The sequence below is a fragment of the Takifugu flavidus genome, chromosome 2 (assembly GCF_003711565.1).
Source record: "Takifugu flavidus isolate HTHZ2018 chromosome 2, ASM371156v2, whole genome shotgun sequence".
Lineage (NCBI taxonomy): Eukaryota > Metazoa > Chordata > Actinopteri > Tetraodontiformes > Tetraodontidae > Takifugu > Takifugu flavidus.
In genome coordinates this window covers 18212560-18234697 of record NC_079521.1, presented here as the reverse complement: position 1 = coordinate 18234697, position 22138 = coordinate 18212560, and the positions used below count along the sequence as shown (strand labels likewise).

The window sequence follows — 22138 nt, the reverse complement described above, 5'->3', positions numbered from 1 at the left end:
CATTAGCCTTTCATGCCGTGTATCATTGCATTTAAAGAAATCTACCATGGGCCCAGAACGGGTGGTTGGCGTTATTCTCATTTGGTTTGGTTCGTCAGAACTGTGCACACCTTTGGCACGCTCGTGAACGGATCACCTCATCACCGACACTGAATGGAGCACTTCAGATAGCAGCCGGTTCAAAAACAACACGTTCACGTCCCGTCTTTCTCTTACCTCCAATCTTGGCATTATAGGCCACGCCCACTCCACAGACCCCGTTGTTGGCCACGGCTGCCACCTCTCCTGCACATCGTGTTCCGTGCCTGACGAGGAAGGACGAGACGGAGAGTGTGTAATTCATCTAAAGCTACAGCACAGATGCATATTTCTCACTGCCGTCCACTGGTGACAGAATGTTCCCTCGTTTAGTGTCGTCGCACCACAGACCGAGACAAAATCTGATGGAGACGAGTTCTTGGTGTCGATTTCTTTTTGCCTTTGGTGCTAAAGAAAAGATTCAGTCACTGATTGCAGAGCCCTGGGTTGTGGCTATGGCCTTCTGGGTGTCAGTAGCCTCAAAATGCTGAATTATATCAAGGAAGAGGGGAAATTAGATGACAGCCTGAGTTCTCACATGGGAGGAAATTGGGAATTGGTTTTGCCATTTTCAGTTTGTCCCTCAGCCCAGCCTCTGTGGCTGGATGTTTCTCCAGGCGCCACAGAGATTGAAGCAAAAGAGGTGCTGATCGTCACACTGCAGGCAGGTGTCTCGCGAGGATACCTACTCTTGGTGCCCTTCAAACACCTGCACACAGCCAATCAGGGCTCTCCACAGCCAAGGATCGATGAAAGGAAACAGCGGAACGAGTGTCCAGAATCAAAGGCTCCATTTGCACCAGCAGTTCCATCAAGGCTTTGACGTGTATCCAGGCAATACAAAAACCACAGCCATCAATCAGTGGCCAACACATCTGCTCTCAAGGCAGACTCATGCACCCAAAGTTCCAGCTTCAATTATTAATTGGTTAAAGAGGGAAAAAAGAAATCACCCAGTGAAATTAATTTCCTGACATTAAGCTCATAAAGCAGCAAAGATAAGGCCACGTTCAATTAAACTGCAGGTCTGAGGACAAAAACAGAGAGTGGACCCGAGAGTGTAGAGTCAGGAGGGCAGAAGTTAATATCAATACCACTGTTGACTTTAATGTTCCACCAGAGAGGTTAAATCAGAGGCTACAAGGACTACGGGGAAAAGAAGAGAAAAAACAACTTTATCAGAGCGTTCCTGAGAATAAATGCTGTGTTGACTTGGCAGTCGTGTCCTACAGCGCTGTGGTTGTGATCCAGCTGATAAGAAGAAGCTCCTCTCTGATGGGATGTTGGGTATGCACGGATTCACACCTCCTGACGTGTCAGCACGCCCTTTTACATCCCCCTTTTACAGCAGATGGTGTTAATGCATATTGATGCTGCTGCGACGGAGTTTGAGCTTCTCAGAAGTGATTTTGCTGAGAATATTTTGTGCTTACACTCAGCTTTAGGTGTGTTAACATGCCTTTGGAATTGTTGTAAAGCTCTAAGCTCCCTGCTCTTCAAACAGCATGACTGGGAATAGACAAAGGCATTTTCATTCAACTAATGATTGATCAATTATATAAAAAAAGATATTTAGTCTAGAAAATTATGTTCAAAGACAACCATTACTGCATGGTGACAAAAAGATGCTCAGTGCTTGTTAATTATTTATCATTTGTGTGTAATAATGCTGCAAGTCTAGCATAAAACTTAATGAACTGTGACAAAATGTATTAAAGGCTAAAGACAAACACAATAAATTGAACCTGATAATAAAGTGCCATTTAGAAAAAGTGTCCGAATATTTATTTATTTTTTTAAATTTATTCTAAACAATATTTTCTGTTCTAACTTTGTTGGCAGTTTTCTGATGCTCTGCAGCTGCTCGAGGTTTTCAAGAAACTATTTGAAATGTTTTACTTTTTCAAAAACTCCGTAGGACCAATATGTACATATGGAAAACCCATAAGACTAAATAAACAGATGATTAAACTAGTTTCAACTCCCTGAATGTGTTTGCAATTGTGTGAAGGCTGATTGTGATCCACAGCCTTGAGGTCAGGAGTGAACAGGATGATCACTGATAAGAGGTGCACGTGTTCACCCTTCTGTTACCGTCAAGTATCTGATGGGAGCAGCGTCACATGATAAAACCCAGCTAAAGGGCTCCGTGTTACCCAAACTAGTCTGTGATGGTGTCCTTGTTTTTGAGAGCTGAACAGTAACAAACATAATGATTAAATCCTCCTGCCCAGTAAAACAGCGGCGTGATCATGGTCAGCGTAACCACAGTGACGTGCGTGAGCTCCATGTGTTTAATCTACCCAAGTGTGAGTTACCGGACTGGTTGTTCCTCCAGTTTACAGGCACGATCCAGCTCTGCAAAAACCAGAATGTCCCTGTAGGATGTTGTGCTTAAAGATCTGCTTTTTATTTGAAACAATTCCATGTCGTGAGTAATCCTTCTGAACAAGGCTTGGATGGACGACAGACCGTTTCTCCTTGGAAAAAACTAAAGAGAATCTAGTAACAAGAACTTCAAAGCAGCATTTGTAGGCAATAAACTGGGCCTGAATTCCTGAGTCATATGTAATGGTGATCATAGGGGGGAAAAGGCTATTTTAGGAAAGTTTTGTCACAATTATACCTCAAACAAGCCTCATGGAGAGTTTTACACGCCGACTAACTCGGGTTACAACAAAGTGCCGTTGGCCTGAGAGGCCAAAGACGCCATCAGCCGTCCCTCTGACAGATGGTGGAACCATTAGAGCAGCTGCTCTCTGGAGATGCTGGAGACATCCTTCCGTCACGCTGATCTATGCTAACTTTCTCTGGGTGTACCGTAGGGATGGGAAAGTACTTGGCTCTCTGTGTGAGCCAACTCTGCATTATGCTGAAGGACAGTACGGCTTTTTATTTGGCAAGTTATAAGAAGACCTGTGACCGAAGCCGAACTTTTTAACGACAACAACATACTGTGATCCTGTAAAAATGCCAATTAAGACTTGAGTTCTACATTTGGACTCTGCCAGTTGCCATAAACACTACTTATTTGTGACCATAAACAAGATGGTTTACGCCACACGTCAAAAGCACACATTTAAAGCCACTTTAATCACTATTATCATTTTAAACATTAGCCTCATAAAAAAGGGTGAAATTCCACAAATATGCAGTCAGGTTTCTTTCTCTTTCATCATTTTAATTAATTTTTATGAAGTTATTAAAACTCTGAAGGTGGATAATAACTGTTTATTGGCCTCGGACGTGCACAGATCATCACGCCGCGGCGCCCTTCCTGCCTATCTTACAGCAATTCAAGGTTCTGTTATTTACTAATGAGCCGGCCTCCAGGACAGAAGGTCTGGCCATGTTTACTGGACAAAGCAAACTAGATAGAAAGATGAAAAATGAAGAAAAAAAGAAGAAAAATGCTAAAATTCCTTCACAAGTGATGCCAAGGTTAATGCATCTACCTTGTGCTGTAAAAATAACCATGGGATGGATGGTCTACCACTCTAGTAGCTGGACCCTGTTATTTAAAGCCCCCCCCCCCTTCTGCATTCAGAACTGCCTTCTTTCTTTGTTCCATACTTTCACGAAGGTGTTGGAAACAATCCTCAGACTTTGGTCCATATTGGTCCAAAGGTGCTTTATTGGACTGAGATCTGGTGAGTGCGGAGGCCGCTGGAGCACAGTGACCTCATCATGTCCCAGAAACCAGTTTCAGATGACATGAGCTTTGTGACGTGGTGCATTGTTCTGCTAGAAAGCTCCATCAGAAGATGCCGTATCTGAAATTGAGGCTCGTCAGACCGGCTCTTTCTTCCCGATCACCTATTGTCCAGTTGTGACGAGTGTGTGAATCGTAGCCTCACTTTCCTGCTCTGAGCCCACAGGAGCCGCGCCTGGTGTGGTCCCCATGGCTCGGATCATCTGGAACCAGTCTGCCCATTCTCCTCTGACCCCCCATCAGAGAGGCATTTTGGTCCACACAATTTTTTTTTCCTTCTTTTTGGAACATTCTCCATAAACCATAGAGATGAGTGTGTGTGAACCCCAGGAAATCAGCAGTTCCTGAAATAGACGAGCCCGGCTGGCACCAACCACCGCGCCACATTCAGAGTCTCTTTCTGATTCTGAACTGATGCTTGATTGGGACTTCCCAGCGTTGTCTGGAGCACGTCTACATGCCTAAATGCGCCGTGTTGCAGCCACCTGATTGGCTGATGAGCCCTATGTGGTAACAAGCGATTGAACCATCGCACCTATATTTGCGTTGCAGTTACATTCAACTAAAAAGGTTTTTAAGCTGCAGCTATCAAATATTTTAGTAAAAAAGAACCCACCAGAGGGGGACGAGGGTGGCCGCACCCACTATGCTAATGGACGCAGTAAAAAGCAACACAAATTCGATAAATGTATTTGAGACTCTAGTAGGAAAAAAGTAAGAAATTCCGCCCGGACACAGTTTTTAGGCCTCAAAAAGACATTTGATTCATCAAAGAGTCCCCCTGCCAATCTGGCATGAAAATACATTTTAAAACTGCACATTTGGAAACTATGAGGAAGAGGAAAGAGGGAAAAGATCTTGGTCACATGTGGTGGATAAACATGAGGGTAAATACTGCAGTCACATTGCTCCTGCCCCATCCTCACTGCTTCCCATATGCTGGGGAAGAAAGACAGCTTTCTAGAGGTGAACATAGTCAGGCTTTCTGTGGAGAACACACACTCCACAGTCTTACACAACCTAGCGTATTTCTGTGATCGCCCACAGGCAGCTTCTATGTGCTGCTGCACCAGAGAGGCTTAAAAGTAAGAGAAACACATGTGGGTCTCTTATCGGGTCCTAAGGAAGGAGCACAGAGCGGCGTGGCAGCAGAGGAGTGATGAAGAGCATCCAAAAAGAGGGACACATCAGCAGTGGAGCTGGGGAATCATCCACTGGGAGGCACTGGCAGCGCTAAAGTGCTTCTTGGCTCTGTGGAACAGCACTGGAGGGACCTTCTCCCACATTCCTCCACAGCAAATTTAGAGATAATAGTTTTAGGAGCTAGAGCACTAAATTTAAAAAAAAATGATTTGCCCATTTTCATTATAATACTTAAAGTTTTTTATTTAAAAAAAGTGGTAGAGGCTGAATGTTTGATTCCATTATCTGCCTAGAAAAGTCCGAGTTTCTCATTAAGTAATGAGGTTTTAGTTAAGAAATTACCTTTAGGTGGTTCTGCAACCCTATCCATCACATACCATAATTCACTGGAGTTTTGCTCCTTCCGACTAGAATATTCTCTTCCTGCAAATGTCTTTGGATTAAATGTATCTACTCCTTGACCCACAGACAGAAGATTAAAGCAAAGGAGTAAGGGGGCACAAAAGCAGAAAGGAGGAAGAGCTTTAATGCTGATGGACGTTGTCCAAATTACTCTTTGCACTTTAGTAGCAAACAAAGCCCTGATGTTCAGTGGAATTACCTACATAAAGGTGTCACACAGCCTTATTCTTCCCTGACAAAAGCTCAGAGATGTGGTTGCGTAAAACCTCCTCGTTGTGTCATGCTGGCAATATTAAATAGTGAAACTTTAAAGGCTCCATTTCCTATGACATTTAATTAATTGTTCATTTCCATATATGGTGACCTCTGAATTAGCAGGGGCCAGAGTAGCAGATGTCCCATTTACATAAATCATTCAAGCTGTTTGGGAGAGGACAAATTCACAAAAAAGACAAATAAGCCAGAAGTTTTGTGGTTCGTTAGGTACCTGTTGTCGTTAAGCTGCGTGTATCTGGGCTGAGGATCTGGGTCACCATCATTCACATCGTAGCTCGCATCTGGATCCTGAGAAACAGAACGAGCAAGAATCAGCACTTTTAGAGCTTATGGTGAATCCACTGTAGTCCTAATGTTCTTATCCTTGTGTACTTACGTAGTTCTGCTCGAGGTCGGGGTGGTTCTTCTCTATCCCGTCGTCCAGGATGGACACCACCACTCCTTTACCAGTGAAGCCCGACTTCCACGCGGCTTTGGCGTTCAGGTCATGGTGATTGGAATTGTACTGGCGATGGACACGGAGCAAAAACATTTATCACCCGACCCGAGTGCCGATAAGTGATTCTGACTAAATCGGAGCATTTCTTTGAAGTATCCAGGTGGAATCATTTCCAGGGTCCACGTCTGCGTTTACGAGCGATTTAGCTCAACAGGAGGCACCGCCGAGCGAATGAGTGCATGTTTTTGTCATGTTTCGCCCAGGTTCTCAAGCTAAAACCTTCAGCTAATTCCAAACCCCTGAACTCTCCTCCCGTTCATCATTTTCCTCTGGAATACTGAATGAGCAGCCTGTCACACAGGATGATGCTTATTAACCTTCAGTATCACTAATGCCTCATTCATTAAGACGGAAATATGCGCTCTGAAAAAGCCCTCTGCAGCCGCTCTACAATATAGGAAATGTGAATATTTCCCTGCTAGTTTCCAGTCCTGGAGACTGAAAACATGAGCCTGGAGGCTCAACGTCACTGACAACAAGCCAATAATTCATTAGGGCGGACTGAGGATGATAGATTAGTCTCATCCTCCAGACCATCACAAAACAATAAGTCTTGTTTGTGGAATAATCTGATCAATATCACCAGTCCAACCAGGGAACCTGACGACAAACACACCCACGCGCCCCCAGCCCGCCACATTCTGCTTGGATGAACCTCGAGCAGAAGAAAACGAGACACATGCTAAAAGGATGTTTGGTGGGCGGAGAGCGGAACAAAGTCACTTCACCTGAAGCTCAGACGTTACCCAATCAAAAGGATTCATTGGCAGGTTATTTTTGATGGAGAGAATTGCTCCGCATAGGTACTGTGAATCTATTGCTGGGTGTTATTTACATCATATTTAACCATCCAGATGGTTTTCTGGCTTCACATCTGCTTCCTAGATGCCGTAACCACACCTACACACTCACATTGTCAGAGATCTGTTAGAGGCCTCTGTGTTACATCACTGTGATGCTTCTGACTGGATCGGCCTCGGTGTAAATGAAAGAAAGCATCAGATGCCAAAACTATTGTTTTATACCTCCAGCATATCTGGTCTTTTAACTACGCATTAAAATAGTCCCTTCAAAATGAATCACTCCTCTTAATTATCGAGAGTTTGGGATTTTTTATTTTTTTTTAGATGCACGCATAATTCTCTAGCTAAATACATTTAGGTGTTGGCCACTAAGATTTAATTTGGAACACATTTGGCAGGACGAAGGAGCATTGCACAAAGATGTTATATACGCTTGTATAGGCTCGGTTCTCTCATGGGGAAGCACAACTAAATTAGGGCCGCCACAAATAGATTTTTATGCTACGTGTTCGCTCTTGTTCTTAAACACAATATAATGAGGCTGTCTGTGAAATCACCTTGTCATTACGACTCCAGTGGCGGTATGCATCGTAACTCCACTTCTTTACTATTCAACATGGCTTTAAGATGTCATTTTATATCAACCTCTCTATATATTAATGCAGCTGGGAGCTGAACATCTGGATAAACATGCTGCTAGTATTGTTACCCAACAAGCTAACCACTTCCTCTGCAACTCAGCATCACAAATAGATCCCAGTCCTGTGGGAAACACTGATCACTGTGTCCAATTATGGATACTCACCAGGTACCACTGGTCTTCAAAGTTGGGATCTTTAGGCTCGACGTAGATGTCGCGCTTCCTCCTGCGTTTTGATACCTGCTGCTCCGCCCATGTCACCTAAAGCCACAGACATACGCGGAATATTAGCAAAAGAAATGAAGTTAGTGTTGCTAATGAGCTGCAGAGAAAAATACTACTTTGGCAACATGGGCTCACCCTCATATTGATGAAGATAGAGGCAGAGGAAATAATTAGACTCAAGGGTGACCACAAATGAATGAATACAGAAGATTTCAGAACAATAACTCGCGACTAATGAGATCCACTAATTATGTCCAAATGCGGCAGTAAAACAATACAAAATGCAGTCGGGATGCACAAAGATGTGTTATGTTAATGATAATCAATCATAATCATATGATGATCATGAAAATCATGATTCAAAACGCTCGTTTAAAGAATTATTTAACGCGAATGCCTATTAAATAGTGACAGATGCAGAGCGTGCACAGTAAAATCAGTCTTCATCAGGGCCCATTTGGCAGAGATTCCTGAACACAAAGCATCCAGGAAAATGAGAATAAATAAGAAAAAATCTAGACAAAGAAGTCAGAGCGGCCTGCTGCCAGCAGAGAGCACCTGATGTGAAGGACGTCCAAATCAGAGCATAAAGCACCCTCCCTTGTTCCTTTCACATCTCCAGAGACACAAAACTATGAAAGAAAAACCACATAATTGTCCCTGTTCTGCAAGGATAATCTGTAAAAACGTGTGTATATTCTGTCCTTGTGACAGAAGACTGTTCACTATCATGCAAAAATAGGTCAGTCAAACAGTGATTTAAGGTATATATTTAAAAACCAAGCTGTTGGACAGCAGATCGTGTCCACGTGGTTCTGGGTTCCACCGGGGCAGATGAGACTCAGCACTGGAAATGCTGCATTTCAAAAAATCCTAGATAAACATTTGCTCCCAAAATGTAAAAAAAACGGCCATAATCAAAATCCTCCCGTTGTGAAATCCTGCGCAGAAACGACCTTGTTTCAATAATCACTGGATCTCAGAAGTGAAGCAAAACAAATAAAAAGAATCCGGAAATATTGTGGGTGGCGGTGGGCAGCTCAAATGAGCAGTTTCTGCACCTTACACCTGCACAAGATAACGTCATTACCATTTCCTCGTGGTTGTGCAACACTTCTCATGGCTTCCTCGGTAATTTGGATACACAACATAAACCAGCATTTGCAATGCAACGTGGCTGCTGGGAGTCAGATATTTCTGATTCACCACTAAAACCGCACATAAAAGACTTAAACGCTGTTGGAATCTGGCTAAAAACATCATCGTAGTAGTGGAGGGCAAAAATATTATCTTCCATCATGCCAGAGTAGCAGACTCTTTTATGTGTGTTAGCTTTGGCTAATGCTACTGTTCTGAGTAGCTACTTTGTTCTGAGTAGCTGTGGTTGCTATGGAGATAAGTTACATTTCTTCTGGAAGCTACCACTGTTGGGCAAAAGCAGAGTTATACCTGCTCTCATAAATGCTGTTCTAAAGCACATCTGGGCTGCTGTGGCTGCTCAGGATTCTTATTCAAATGCTGTTAATGCTAACACACACTACTGGAACCAGAGCTGAATCACACTAACGGCAAATATTTGTGACCTTGAGTAAACCTGCTATTCTTTTGGGTCTCTTGAGCAATCATTCTTGAGAAAACAATTGCTGGACGTGTCCACACTTCTATTTTTTTGCTTTACTCCGTCTGATGAGGAAATGACAACATTACTGACTTGGGTGTGGTTATAAACTGTTATGACTGGACGTGTCGGACGGCACTGGGAAAGAATGACTGGTAGAATTACCGTTTACCAGCAGAGAGTGATCCTGCATTGTTCTGGATTTCCTCATATTTGGGTTCATCGTTATGATAAAGATGTCACTCATGTTTAAAGAAGGCAGCAGGACCAAATCCAACAGACTCATTATTTCCTTTGCATTTCCTTTTATAGATCCTTTTGTAGATCAACTGGATCATTTGTGCAGAAAGTTCCTGTCCCTTCGAGGCAGATCAGCTTCCAGCGGACCGGGTGAAAACTTGCAAATCAGGCCCCGGTCCAGCTCCACCGGTCCGCCAGAATTACGTAACTATGGTCTGAACCATGTAGGCAAAGAGGCGCAGAAGCTCTGCTTAAGGATATTGTTGCTTTTCTGATGTGCACGTTTCACATGTTTGCTAATTATCATAGACTTCTAATATCTTGCAGTCCATATCTCCACATTTCTCATCTTGACAAACAGAATATATTTTTCCGAGCCAAGGAAACGTGCATCTGATCAAGCGATACAGTTCCCATCCGACTCCCTTTGGCCCCCCAGCGCCGCTACAGTCAGACATTATACGTCCTGTCTGAGGCTCAACGGCTCCTCAAACACCACATCAAATCACGGATAAGTGTCGAACAACGAAGGTGAATTATGGTGCAGATTTCACTTTCAGATACAGCTGCTTCTATTCTTCCCCCAGGAATGAAACTGGCAAGAAAACAGAGTCCAGTTTTCCTCTCGGTGCGTTTGTCCTCAGCGGCTCAGCGCCGCGCTCTGTCCGACCTGCTCCTTCACTACGCTCCAACTAATCAAATAAACTAATGAAAGCAAATCACGGCGCTCCGAACAAAGTAACGCTCGGGCAGCAGAAGGCCTGGAACCTTCAATAGGTCCTATTAACGGGGCTCTTTCAGCCAGACTATGGAGCCCTGGCAGAGGTCCAGTTGCTATTGTCGGTAATTAGACACTTTTCAAAGACCGTCTTTTGTCCAAACGCCATCTCTATCACTTAAATAGCTTCAGGGACTAAGACTCATTCAACCGAGAAGTTTGTACAGCAGAGTCCCATTTCATAAAAATCTCTTTGATACAAACAAAACGTGGCAGATGTTAGAAGGATGAACAAAATATTTAAGATTGAACCTAACAATCCTTAAAAAAAAAAAAAAGAGCTCTGACTAGACTATGAATTTCAGTAACATCAGAAATGTATGTTAGCATCTGGATAGTATATTCATGTAATATAAAGCAGGTTTGATTACACATCTGCAGAGATAATAAACCAAGCAGAAGCTTTTTTTTTCTTTCTCCGGGCGACAACAAAGCTGACCTGACCAGTCCGGACCAGTTTGTGCTGTGAGGAGCAAAGAGGAATTCAACAACAGGAAATGAAGGCATAGTTTTAAAGGAAATCCCACAGAGGGAGGAGGACCACATCAACATACCAAACAGAGTGTTTAATTCCCACCTGGACTACTGAACCACCTTGGATAGACGCCGTGCTGCATGCTTATAGTGCAATCATTGGAGCAGAGTGAAGTGGGCCGTAATGGTCCCGAATGAAGAAGCTTCTTCCTCAGAACACTTTACATCTGCTTGCTCGATCTGTGTTCTGTGTCAATGTCACTGAGGCATAAAAGGGGAGCAAGCCACTCTGAAGGCATTGGGACTCATCAACGTCGCCTAATCAGCCATCTGGTCCGTATGAGGAGCAGGCTGCAGGTGCACGCAGCCCGCAACCGGGAGATTTAGCAGCAGTTAGCAACCAGTTGGTGGGTAGGAAAGCAAACAAGAGGTGGGGAAAACGTAGAAACAACCCTGCTAATAACGCCACCTGTTAGAGCCTTCTGAAAGCTCTGATTCTGGCAGAGATGAAGTGTTAGGAAACAAGTTTACCTCCCTGACTGATGCTGCTCTATGTGAGTTAAGCACGTGGACCAGAACCTTTGCTGCAAAGATGCATAATTGTAGTGACAATTAACGGCATACAATTAGGCTAATGCTAGCGAAAACAATGCTGAACACTCAGAAATGTGCCTCTAGCTGCGGTCACGCGCGGGGCAACTTCACGTGCAGAGGGCATCCAATGAAGAGTTCAAATCCCCTCATAGGTCACGATAAAGTGCACGTGGACAGTGCGCTGACGTGGGGCAGCACGCAGATATAAATTCTAGTCAACTTCAAACTTCAGCCATAAAAAAAGAGATGTGGGCAATTTTAATTTAGGAGAACTTGAAGAAATTGACCAAATTTGTATTTTAATGCATAGAGAATGAAACAGGGCTTAATATATATTAAAAATGCTGAATCAGAATCTTTTCACGTGGTTCCTGTCAGGACCAGACTAAAGCAGGATTCTACGGGAGCACGGTAACAGCTGGAAGAGTGCTTCATCACGTTCTGCATGCATCCAATGTTACACGTGTGCTGCGTCATGCTCCTCATGACCAGATTGGGTTTGGGGAAAATGAAGGGTTACGATGGCTGACCTCTGCCCTCCGCACCAAACCAGCTCTCATCCATACAGATGAGCAGCTTAAAGTCTTACCTTGGGATCTTTTTCTAGACGGACTTGTGTGCCCCGTTGGTCCGACAGTGACCTCTTCACCACTCTGCGATGTCGAAAGTGATAGTAATCGCCGAAAACCTGAAAGGCAGAAGTTGATGTGTGAACTTGACATTCATTCTGCTTCATTCTCATTAAATGCACACTTCTGTTAAAAAGATGTGGAAATAGCAATAATGCAATAATCTGACCCCCACAGTAACTGGATCAATACATGTGCTCAAACAATCATCAAAAGAATTGAGCAAAGGAAATTACAATGTATACATTCAATACAAGTAATGGTATATTTAAAGAAGAAGGAAGCAGTCAGCAAAGGGAGGCCCATCACATTCCAGGCACTAGAGGAATAAAAGCTCAGAGATGTGCTGCAAGTTTCCTCACAGATCTGAAGCCACCAGATTAAACACTTGATTCACAGAGGCTCAAACATGACCCACAATGCTGCCAGTGTGTAACCAACGTCATTAAACAGAGTGCAATTTTCTTGTTAACGTGCAGTCAAAAGCCAGTTAATGCGCCGAGAAACAGCTCGACGGGCCGTTTTAAAATCCCAACTGCAGATGTTTGATACTGGGAGCGAGCGGAGCAAAGCTACAGTCCTGCGCCTCGTAAGTGAGGGTCACGGCTCGGTTTCCCATCCTCCACCCTGCTCCACTTTAATCACAGTAAACAGGCCAATTCCAGCCAGGCTCCCACAAACAGCCAGTCTACACAAAGCCAGAGGACAATGGGGAGGCATTAACCATAAAAGAGGGCACACTTTACAGCTATCTTCAGCTTAGAGCTGTGTGTGTGTGTGTGTGTGTGTGTGTGTGTGTGTGTGTGTGTGTGTGTGTGTGTGTGTGAGTGAGAGAGAGAGAAGCCATTAGAGCACAACTAGAGAGTTGAGGATGTGGACGAGGTGTGTGGACAGCCCCCTGACATTAGCCTAACACAGGGTCCCATCTGAGGAACATGTCATGGGGAGTTCATCGTGCCGTTTAGGCCAGACAGGGCCGGGAAATGTGTTGGACAAAGCTGAGCGGAGAACGGGAAAACCCATAGAAAAAGCAATAAAAAGGTCGAGGGACTTGACTCCGGGACAAGTGACACGTTTCAGGGGGAAAACTGCTCGACTGGCTCCAACACATGCAAACACTCGACTCCAAATCGAGTCCCCTCGCGCCTGCAGCTCCATCATCTCCTGCTAATGAGCAACAGCAGCACTTAATCTCTTCAACCATTTAATCCCGGGTCCACGTGCTTTCTGCTGAGTTTACACGTTTTCCACGGAGACGTGCAGACGGAAAATGGATGTGGGGAGCGGACCAATCGGAACCTGTGAGCGACCATCACAGATGCGATAAGTTCAGCAGTGATAAAGCACGACGGGCTTAACGGGTGGTCTCGGAGTGGCCTATTACCAAGCCAAGCATTAATCCATCAACCTCATTAAAATGCATGATGACCAGCAGTGGAAAATGACCGTCTGCTGGTTTGTTTGCACACTTGCTCCCCAGCAGTCGGCCGAATTCACCTTGTGGGAAAGCACTTATCGGAAAGGTCTGGCATCTCATCTCCAGCGACTGTGGGCATAATGGTGTTCTACACCAAGCCAAACAACGTCGGGGGCCAACTCGGGAGAGACCGGGAGCGCTGCGGTAAAGTGCTGCCAAACTATTTTCCATATGGAGTCACGGTGAGGAACGAAGGTTTCCTTCGGTACCGGACTCTCGCTACACGTCCCAAACACTTCTGGGAGGACTGATTTTGAGAGACAACTAAAACCTGTTTCCCATCTTTTCCCCATCTGCACTCTATTGTGTTGTTTTATTTGACTCTTCTTCTGAACAGGCTGTGATGTTCCGGCACATGTGTGTTCGCACGAGAGCGCCGTTTACTGCCCGTGGTTTCCGGGGCCTTTATTAGCGTTACAAGTGCTGTTGGTGCGTCTTGTGTTTTATCTTCTGGATCTTCCCTCATGTCCCAGCATGTGGTGAAATGGGCTGAACCATGTGGCCTCAAAACATGTCTCATAATAGATTCCACATAGAACGCACGATCGTGAATCTAGGGGACTGACACAGGTATTTAACCCCCCCCCCCCCCCAGGAAGAGGAGGATCATCAACTAATGAGAATCCATTAAAAGCAATATAAAAAGGTTATGGATTATAGTAGCTGCTTACAGGGGAGGACAATGTTGCAGCTAAAGTACAAACATCAATCAAGTCATTTATTTTGATTCAACAATTACCTGCAATTCATTTGGAGGCAGCAGACTGGAAAGACTGTTCCTGCATCGCTGCGCTCAGATACAGCAAAATAATGTGACCTTGATATGGGAAAAATCAATTTGTGTGTTTATATAATGAGGGCAAAGACCATTGGGTCAGCGGAGGCTACACAACCAGGTCAACAAGTGGAAAAAGCTGCTCCAGAACAGAGCGAGCCGGTCCCCCTGAACTGGACCTGAACAGCCGTATCAGCGCGTCTCTGCTCATCCCAACAACCATCATCATTCATCCCACAGCAGCTATTGTGTCTTTATTACGGCTTCAACGTTACAGACGCTCTCCTGATGAAGCTGTACAGGTGACACCGTCTTTAGAAGATGGGGCGATATCAGAAATGCACCTGTATCATCAGGATCTATGATAGAGTTCTCATTCAGTCTGATTTATGTTGCTCCTGTCAGCTACAGACGGTCCGTATCTGTCTGTAGCTGACAGTCTCATATCAGTCAGTTTCTAGGGAAAAAAAAAGGGTATTTCATGATGTTTTTTGTGGTTTCACAAATAATTTGATGTGACGCAACGCTGGCAAATCCCATGACATGTTGACTACTCATTAACGTACGAGCAAACAGCAGCGAACAAACACGCTAGGCTGTGGTTTCTGGGGTTTGTTGCACAAGGCTCCTGGAATCAGACTGCAAATCAACATTAACGACTAGATTTTTTAACATTTACACACACACACACACACACACACACACACACACACACACACACACACACACACCACACACACACACACCACACACACACACACACACACACAACACACACACACACACACACACACACACACAGAGAGAATAAATAAATAAAGATATATAGGTATGCTACATACCTCGGCTTTGTGAAGTGACGCTCTTTGATCTATTAAGCCTAAAATATTTCATATTCATTTTGTCATGATACGGTAAAAAAAAGAATTAACAATTCATTTGGTAAAGAAATGAGTGTTAATACCAATTTCACCTTTTTATTCACAAGCACTTCTTTGTAACCTCAGGGTTCCAATGTTCAGGTAGCGGCTTCCCATTAGAACCGAGGACTGGAATCTGAATTGCTAACATTGGTGCGGCTCGGGCCCCACTGGTGAAGATGTTCAGCGTTACATTTAAAATGACCAAGACCTCCAACCCGACGATGTGACTGATAGATAGGAATTTAAATTAAATGTTTTACTGTCTGGGCAGTCGGCCATTGATGCTAATATAAAAGTGCAATGGATGTTGGAAATAAGGTGAAGAGAAGGCGGACGGCCAGTGAGCGTGAATAACACCTCTCTGTTAGACCTCCGTGCACCCAGCATGCCCTGCAGGTGGGTTCAGGTGACCCTGTGAGTGACTGCTCCAGAAGCAAAGCACCCTCTGAATAGTGCATGATTTGACCTTCCTACCACAAGCCAAACGTTTACTGGAAAAGACTTTAGCAGCCTCTCACGAGCATTTAATGGGAAGCAAAACCAAGATATTTCTACAGCTCCACCCTCGTTATTGTGAATAACACTTCTCGTTACAAGGTTCAGTCACACACAGTTTTCCTGCGAAAGGCTGAGTTGAATGGGGGGGGGGTTATATTCCCCGGGTTGAATTAATGCTGCGTTCCATTTGTGCTCGGAAGACGGAAGTTTCAACTGGAATGCCCCCGAGGTTTCGGATTTCCTATTCCAACTCGGAGGATCCTCACAACCCCGGAGGACGACACGCATGTGAACACGGGAGAAGCCGTTCCAATCAGATTTAGTCCCACTGTCACATTCATGGTCATGTTCAGCATACGGAGATGCTGCTATAGCGTCGTTTACAGTTTTCCTGTGGTTATCTGCCAGCTAGCACAGGCCATGCTAACAGGCCATGCTAACAGGCCATGCTAACAGGGACAAACATGACAACAAACAAGTGCACTCATAGATGTGGCCATCTTGTTTTATGACTTTGGAACTAGAAAGTCAATAACTAGGCGGTGATGTAATTCCCAGTTCCCGCTGACGCAGCATTTGGGAAATATTTTCTGTAAATTTGTTTTAACTGAAAGGACAGATGGATGTTAGGTTGTAGGTGTACTGTAGCAAATGCAACAGTAGATTTTCATTATTTCCATTTTACATATGATTTGCTCATAAGAATGTGAACAACTATTAAACAATCTAATACTGTGGAAGATATTACATAAAGGAAGCACCTCAGCCTTCGTGGAAAAGGCCTGTCCACTATTTACAGGCTCACCCCATCACGATGACCCACTTCATTCTTAATCCCACATCCTGAAAGAGAGCTAAGAAGAAGGAAATCTGACGTGAGAAGCACCTGACTGTTGTAAAATGTTGCTGTGGGGTCAGAAGCAAGGTGTGTTTCGTTCAATGAATTCCTAATCGCACGGATTGTTCAGACAACCTGCTGGAGCAGCATATTCAGGAAAGCGTCAATTCAGCCGAGTCATAAATGTTCAGCTCTTCAAACACTTTATACGTGGTCATAATAATGAGCTCTTCCTCATTAGTGGAGGAATCCAACTGTATCCATCACCATCTGCCTGCCTGGGCGTCTCGCTGTGTGCGCATGTGCATGTGGGTTGTTGGCTAAAGATTTGGATTATTTCAACATAGACTGCAGGAAGACGTGTGGTTTGACATGGACGTCCCATATAGATCTGGGAAGCTCGCTCTCCTGCTTATGAGTGTCCAGTGTCCCCCCGTGTAGATTTACACGTAGTTTTACTTAAATTCGACGTGTAAATGGCGTCTGAAACACGACCCAGGTTCTCCCCTGCAACAGACTGCAGGAAGTTCGAGGAGGAGGTGGCCTTTGTTTCATCCATTTGGTGTTTTCTGACGTGCAGCCAGCCCTCATTAAAACGGCCACCTCCTGGCATGTTCTCAGCTGCCTCCCACTGGGGTGTGGTCGCATGTCAGCGCACGGCGACAAATCAGACACGGCAGCACTGCTGGTGCTGGGTGAAGCATTCACATGATAAAAGTAACAGTTCTTCAAACCGACTAAAGCAACTCAACATGTAATCATCTCCCAACAGAATCCAAGCACCCCACACAGTAAAATGGGAGTATTTTCAAGGACTTCAAGCACCAGTGGACACTAACAGACAATGAAAGAACTACCAATACTAAGCTCACACCTTCCTCTCCAGGATTCCAACATCAGAATCCTAAATTGTTTACTTGGACAATGACTGAAGCCTAAAGTGGAGAAGATGGTGTCCGTGAGAGGAGCTGAAGCTGAAGCTGTGCGTTCTGACTGCATGACGACCGCTAACGGTAACAGGAAACAGCCTTGCACAATTTCTGAAAACAACTTTAGGGATTTACTTGAAGAGAAAAGAGGACATCCTCTAGATGAAAAAACACCCCGTTTTCTAAGAACAGCTCAGTCGTCGTTACGCAGGTGTGAACAGTTTCCACCACGTGTTTGAACAACACTTTAGATGTGACCAAGAATCGGCCGACTTTTCTGGTGAATCTCAAGCTCAGTGATGTCACCGTGACTTTTTATTTCAAGTTCAAATGTGCACGTAGATTGGGAGTTGCACAGTCACTTATTACAAGAGCTGTTCTTGATCAACTCTCAAGGTCTGATCAGATTTAACTCCAGCATTAAAATTCTACAATTAGACGTTTACTGTGGGAAAGGAATGCATGAAACTTTGTGACACCTGAAGTTACAACAAAGGCTGAAAATGAGTCTTTGATAGACATCGTGCGGTTTCATGCACGCACGAGGAGCGGCATTAATTGTTTTTCTTTTGGAATGCCGTGAAGCTGAGAAATGCTGTCAAATAAAATTAATTACTGCAATGAAAGGACAGGGACCCTTTGAATGAAGCCAGATTTGGATATTCATGTTATTCTAATATAGTTTTTCTGGCAAATTTAAAAAAAATAAATCAACACTCGGGTCACGTGAGGGAAAATCTGCTGAAAAAGTCCAACACTTTGTTCCTGTGATCCGAAGCTGATTTCTTTATTTACAGGGATTAATGTAGATCAAAAAGATCATTCCCAATTTCCATCGTGGAACTGAACGAACTAGCTTTCCCTGCCGACTCAGTCAGCCAAAGAAGATGCTGAAAGCCGCTGTAACAAAATTATTCATCGCCGACAGCAGCACGGTGAATTACAATTTGGATTCCGTCAAAGAATATGAGAATGAAAAGGAGTCGCTGTCTCGTCAAGGAACATTACTCTCCTATGACTTGGAAGCCTTTATTGCAAGTCCCTGTCAAATAAATCTGTGCCGTCTAGCAAAGAAAGATATCAATCACAAGTATGTTCCCGACGCTGAAAAGACAGTGGATTTCCAAGCTTATGATACGATTCGGATGCAGGATCCATCAACCATCTAAAAGCCCGTCTACCTTCATTACAGTAGAGCATGAGTGAAGGTCTTAGTCAGGAGTGCAGCATAAATGAACCAGCCATAGGATGAATGGTGAAGCTCCATCCAGATCATTTGTTCATGTCCTACAATCTTTGAGGTAAGCTGTTTGGAAAAGGAGAGATTACTTGAGTAAAAGATTACTCATAAATGGAGCCAAATGAAGAGATGCAGCACTGTCATTTTTCCACTTTGATCAATTAAATGCGCTGCTGTTTCTTTCAGTAGCTGCTGACTCTTAAATCTGTGGGAGAATGATGTCATCATAGTGAGTACTGCATGTTTCCAGGGCCTTTTCTTTAGCCTGTGACTCAGTCCACGTACTTCCATGTTTGGTTTGTTTGTCTCGGCTCCGTGGAACACTATTCCAAAGAAGAGGAACATTCTTTTCCCAAAAACACTTCAGCATGGTTTAGACCGCAGCGATACGGAAACAGGCTCCAGAGTGGACGGCCTTGCAAACGCCACCGCATCTGTTGTCTTTTAAACGCAAAGCCGTACATAAGCGCCTGGGCAGTCAGCCATCGATGTAAGTTTTTTAGTTTTAGAGTTCAGGGAGGGTCGAAAACTTTGGTGCCTGCCATTATAATCGCGAGCTTTTTATACGCATACACGTGTCCGGTTCATTACCGCCAACTACTGGCTGGACACGGGTACTACAGCGTGTTGTGGTCTGAGCGGAGATCGTTTTCCAACTGTAGCAGTTTCCATGTGGAACTCTTTTACAGTGTATTCTGGAGCTGTTGTTGTCTAAACAGGTTTCAATGCTCAGGATGACCAAATTGTGTTGCTGCATGCTGCTTACAACACAATGACCCGGTAGCCAAAAGCATGGACTCCAATGCCACGTTTTAAAGGTTGAGCTTTCTATTACCATTGGGAATCAGTAGATATTAAATCGTCATTGGCTTGGTAGAATTAACAAAGTTTGCAAACATGTTGCCTCCATGGATGACTGCACCAATGCATGTGTCCCTGTTTGGTTACTGTACACTGTTAACCACAAAAACGCAGACTGGGAGAGATTACTGAGCAAAGCTGTTGCCAAAACAATAAAGTTGCAGGTTGGGGGTAGCTGGAGTTGAAAAGAAAATACAGGGAGGTGAGAAAGTCTTTCATAAGGTTTAAAAAGCAATGTGAGTTCAGGCTGGCTATGGACCGACGCTGAGCCAACTGGTTGATAACAGCTTAACTCGGCACGGCTTGTTATGACCCACTCTAATTGCAGCCTTCCTCGTCTACTTTGTGTCTCGCAAAGTCATGAAATTGTACCTACGTGATCTAGTGGAAACCCAAATGAGTTGGTGGATCCTCACTGAGGGGAATGAGAGCTGCGTTTGCCCGGACTGTTGCCGGGGGATAGGACAGTGGGTCAGCATCCTGATCGAAGCACTGGTCACCTTCCCAATGCTGCCATGGCGACCACAGAAATAGTTCTGAGAGATGAGCGCTTCACCAAAGGGAACTCTTCAGCCAATCCTGCACAGTCAGCATTTTGATAATGTGCTCTCCATTCTGTTTACTCTGTAATAAATAAACCAAGGATCTATTATCTTGGGTGATGAGCCTTTGCCAGCTCCAAATGCTGCTTGTTTTTAAAAAGCCATGGCTGATAGAAGCTACGCTTCGTGTCACGATAACTAATATTACAGCAAATGAGCCCAACTCGTGCGGATGGCGGAATGGAAGCAGGCTTTACAGAGGTCGTGTTTTTGTTAACCTTCATTTAAAAATAACCGGCTTCCCACTGGTCTCTGTTGGAACACATCATGAAAATAACTGGAGAAAAATTCATCATGTGTTTGGTTTTTTTTTTAACTGAATGTTTAACCACAATACCCAGCCTAAATGTTCATACGGGGTATATTGTGGCTTGAGGATTTTTTTCAGTATCCTTAAAAAGTAAATAAAACCAAAATATTGTTTCTCCCAGCAGCTGACAAAAATGATGGGAAAATAAAGGAACCGTATAGTGTTTCAGTAAAAACACCATGTACACAATAAACAAGATGAGTTCCATCCTTAAAAGCATCCAGAGATTCAATTTGTGACACTTCCAAAGACACGGGGAAAGCGCTGTAACCCGCTGATGCCCAGATTACACGAGCAATAGAATATTCATGAAGACACTCACCCTCACTGATGCTGCAGATACGATGAACTAATCTGAAGCCCGTGCAAAGACGGTCGGCTCGACGGCTTCATTCAAGTTAAACAAGCGGCTCCCGTCTTCACAAATAACTCTAGACAACATTTAGTCTAAAATTTCACCGGAAATTTGACCCAGACTGTATCAAGAAAACCAGTTTTTCAACGTCGCAGGTTTCTGTTTACCTAAACCACATGTAGGACAACGGCATGGCGTGGAATGTGAACATCACAACTCCTGTTACAAGGGGAAGAAACCCCTCGTAGCCACACAGCTCCACCCTGATGCTGCATTCCTCGCATGGTGCTACACCCCTCAGTTGTAGCCCCTTAAAAGGGTTTCTCTGAAATACAGCTTATCTGATCTTGATCTGCCATCTCTTTAAACTGCACCAGTAAAAACTGCCCCCCCCCACCCAAAAACCCTGGTGGGACCGTGAGCGGGAGGCCAGGTCAGGTGGGACTGACCCAATCTTACTAGGCTCCATGACATCCCACGAAACAAAAGACAAATATGCCAACTCTAAAATGATACGGATCATTGAACTCCAGGAGGCAGCGACTTGTCTAATTCGGTGTAACTTTAATTTTCCACCACTTCCAACTCAACTCCACGGTCCATCATGTTTTACTTTAATCTTTCTGCTATTTTTATCCATTAAATAACATCTGAGAAGATGTGCTTCTTGTGTCTATGAAAACAAGGCAGCTTCTAGTTCCTAGAGTCTCCCAACAACCATATTGTTGTTCTTCTCAGCAGCTTTAATAGTCGTAAAGTGACAGTTGTTTCCATTTTAGTGCTGACATTCTTCAAATACCAGAGACAGAGGCAGGCAAGGAAGCAAACTCATACTTAAAAGTTATTTTAAAAAGGTGCTTGTCCATGTATTTCCCCGTCCCCTTGGCACATCTGGCTCTTGTTACGGCCCCCGTGACCCGAGCCTGGCTCTGCTCCATCCCAGCCCCCCCAGTCCTCAGTGGGAGAGCAGAGTAATGACCGCTGCTGCGGCAGCTCCCAGGACCGCTGGCAACATGGCTGCTGGCTTCCTTTGTTCCAAGCTGGAGATGGCCTCCTGTGGACCAGACATCTTTATATTCCCCTGGACAACAAGTGAGAGCAGAGGCCGGACATTTATACCATTACCAGGTTCTGCCTCATTTATGCGCCCGTCTGCTCGTTGCCAGTCACGACAAACACCTGATGAATCAATTAATGGCGCCCCACCAACATTAACAGC

The 22138-nt window shown here is 44.4% G+C and overlaps 1 protein-coding gene across 5 annotated transcripts in view; it reads right to left on the bottom strand.

Annotated features, from left to right (window-relative positions):
• furina (furin (paired basic amino acid cleaving enzyme) a) overlaps positions 1 to 22138 on the bottom strand; it is a 44619-nt gene that overhangs the window by 12501 nt on the left and 9980 nt on the right. For all 5 annotated transcript variants that reach the window (XM_057020579.1, XM_057020604.1, XM_057020589.1 and 2 more), the window contains 5 exons: positions 12072 to 12170; positions 7719 to 7814; positions 5988 to 6116; positions 5823 to 5899; positions 217 to 305 (listed from right to left, as the gene is read on the bottom strand). In XM_057020579.1, coding sequence (XP_056876559.1) covers positions 217 to 305; positions 5823 to 5899; positions 5988 to 6116; positions 7719 to 7814; positions 12072 to 12170 — 490 coding nt within the window. The remainder of the gene's footprint in view (positions 1 to 216; positions 306 to 5822; positions 5900 to 5987; positions 6117 to 7718; positions 7815 to 12071; positions 12171 to 22138) is intronic.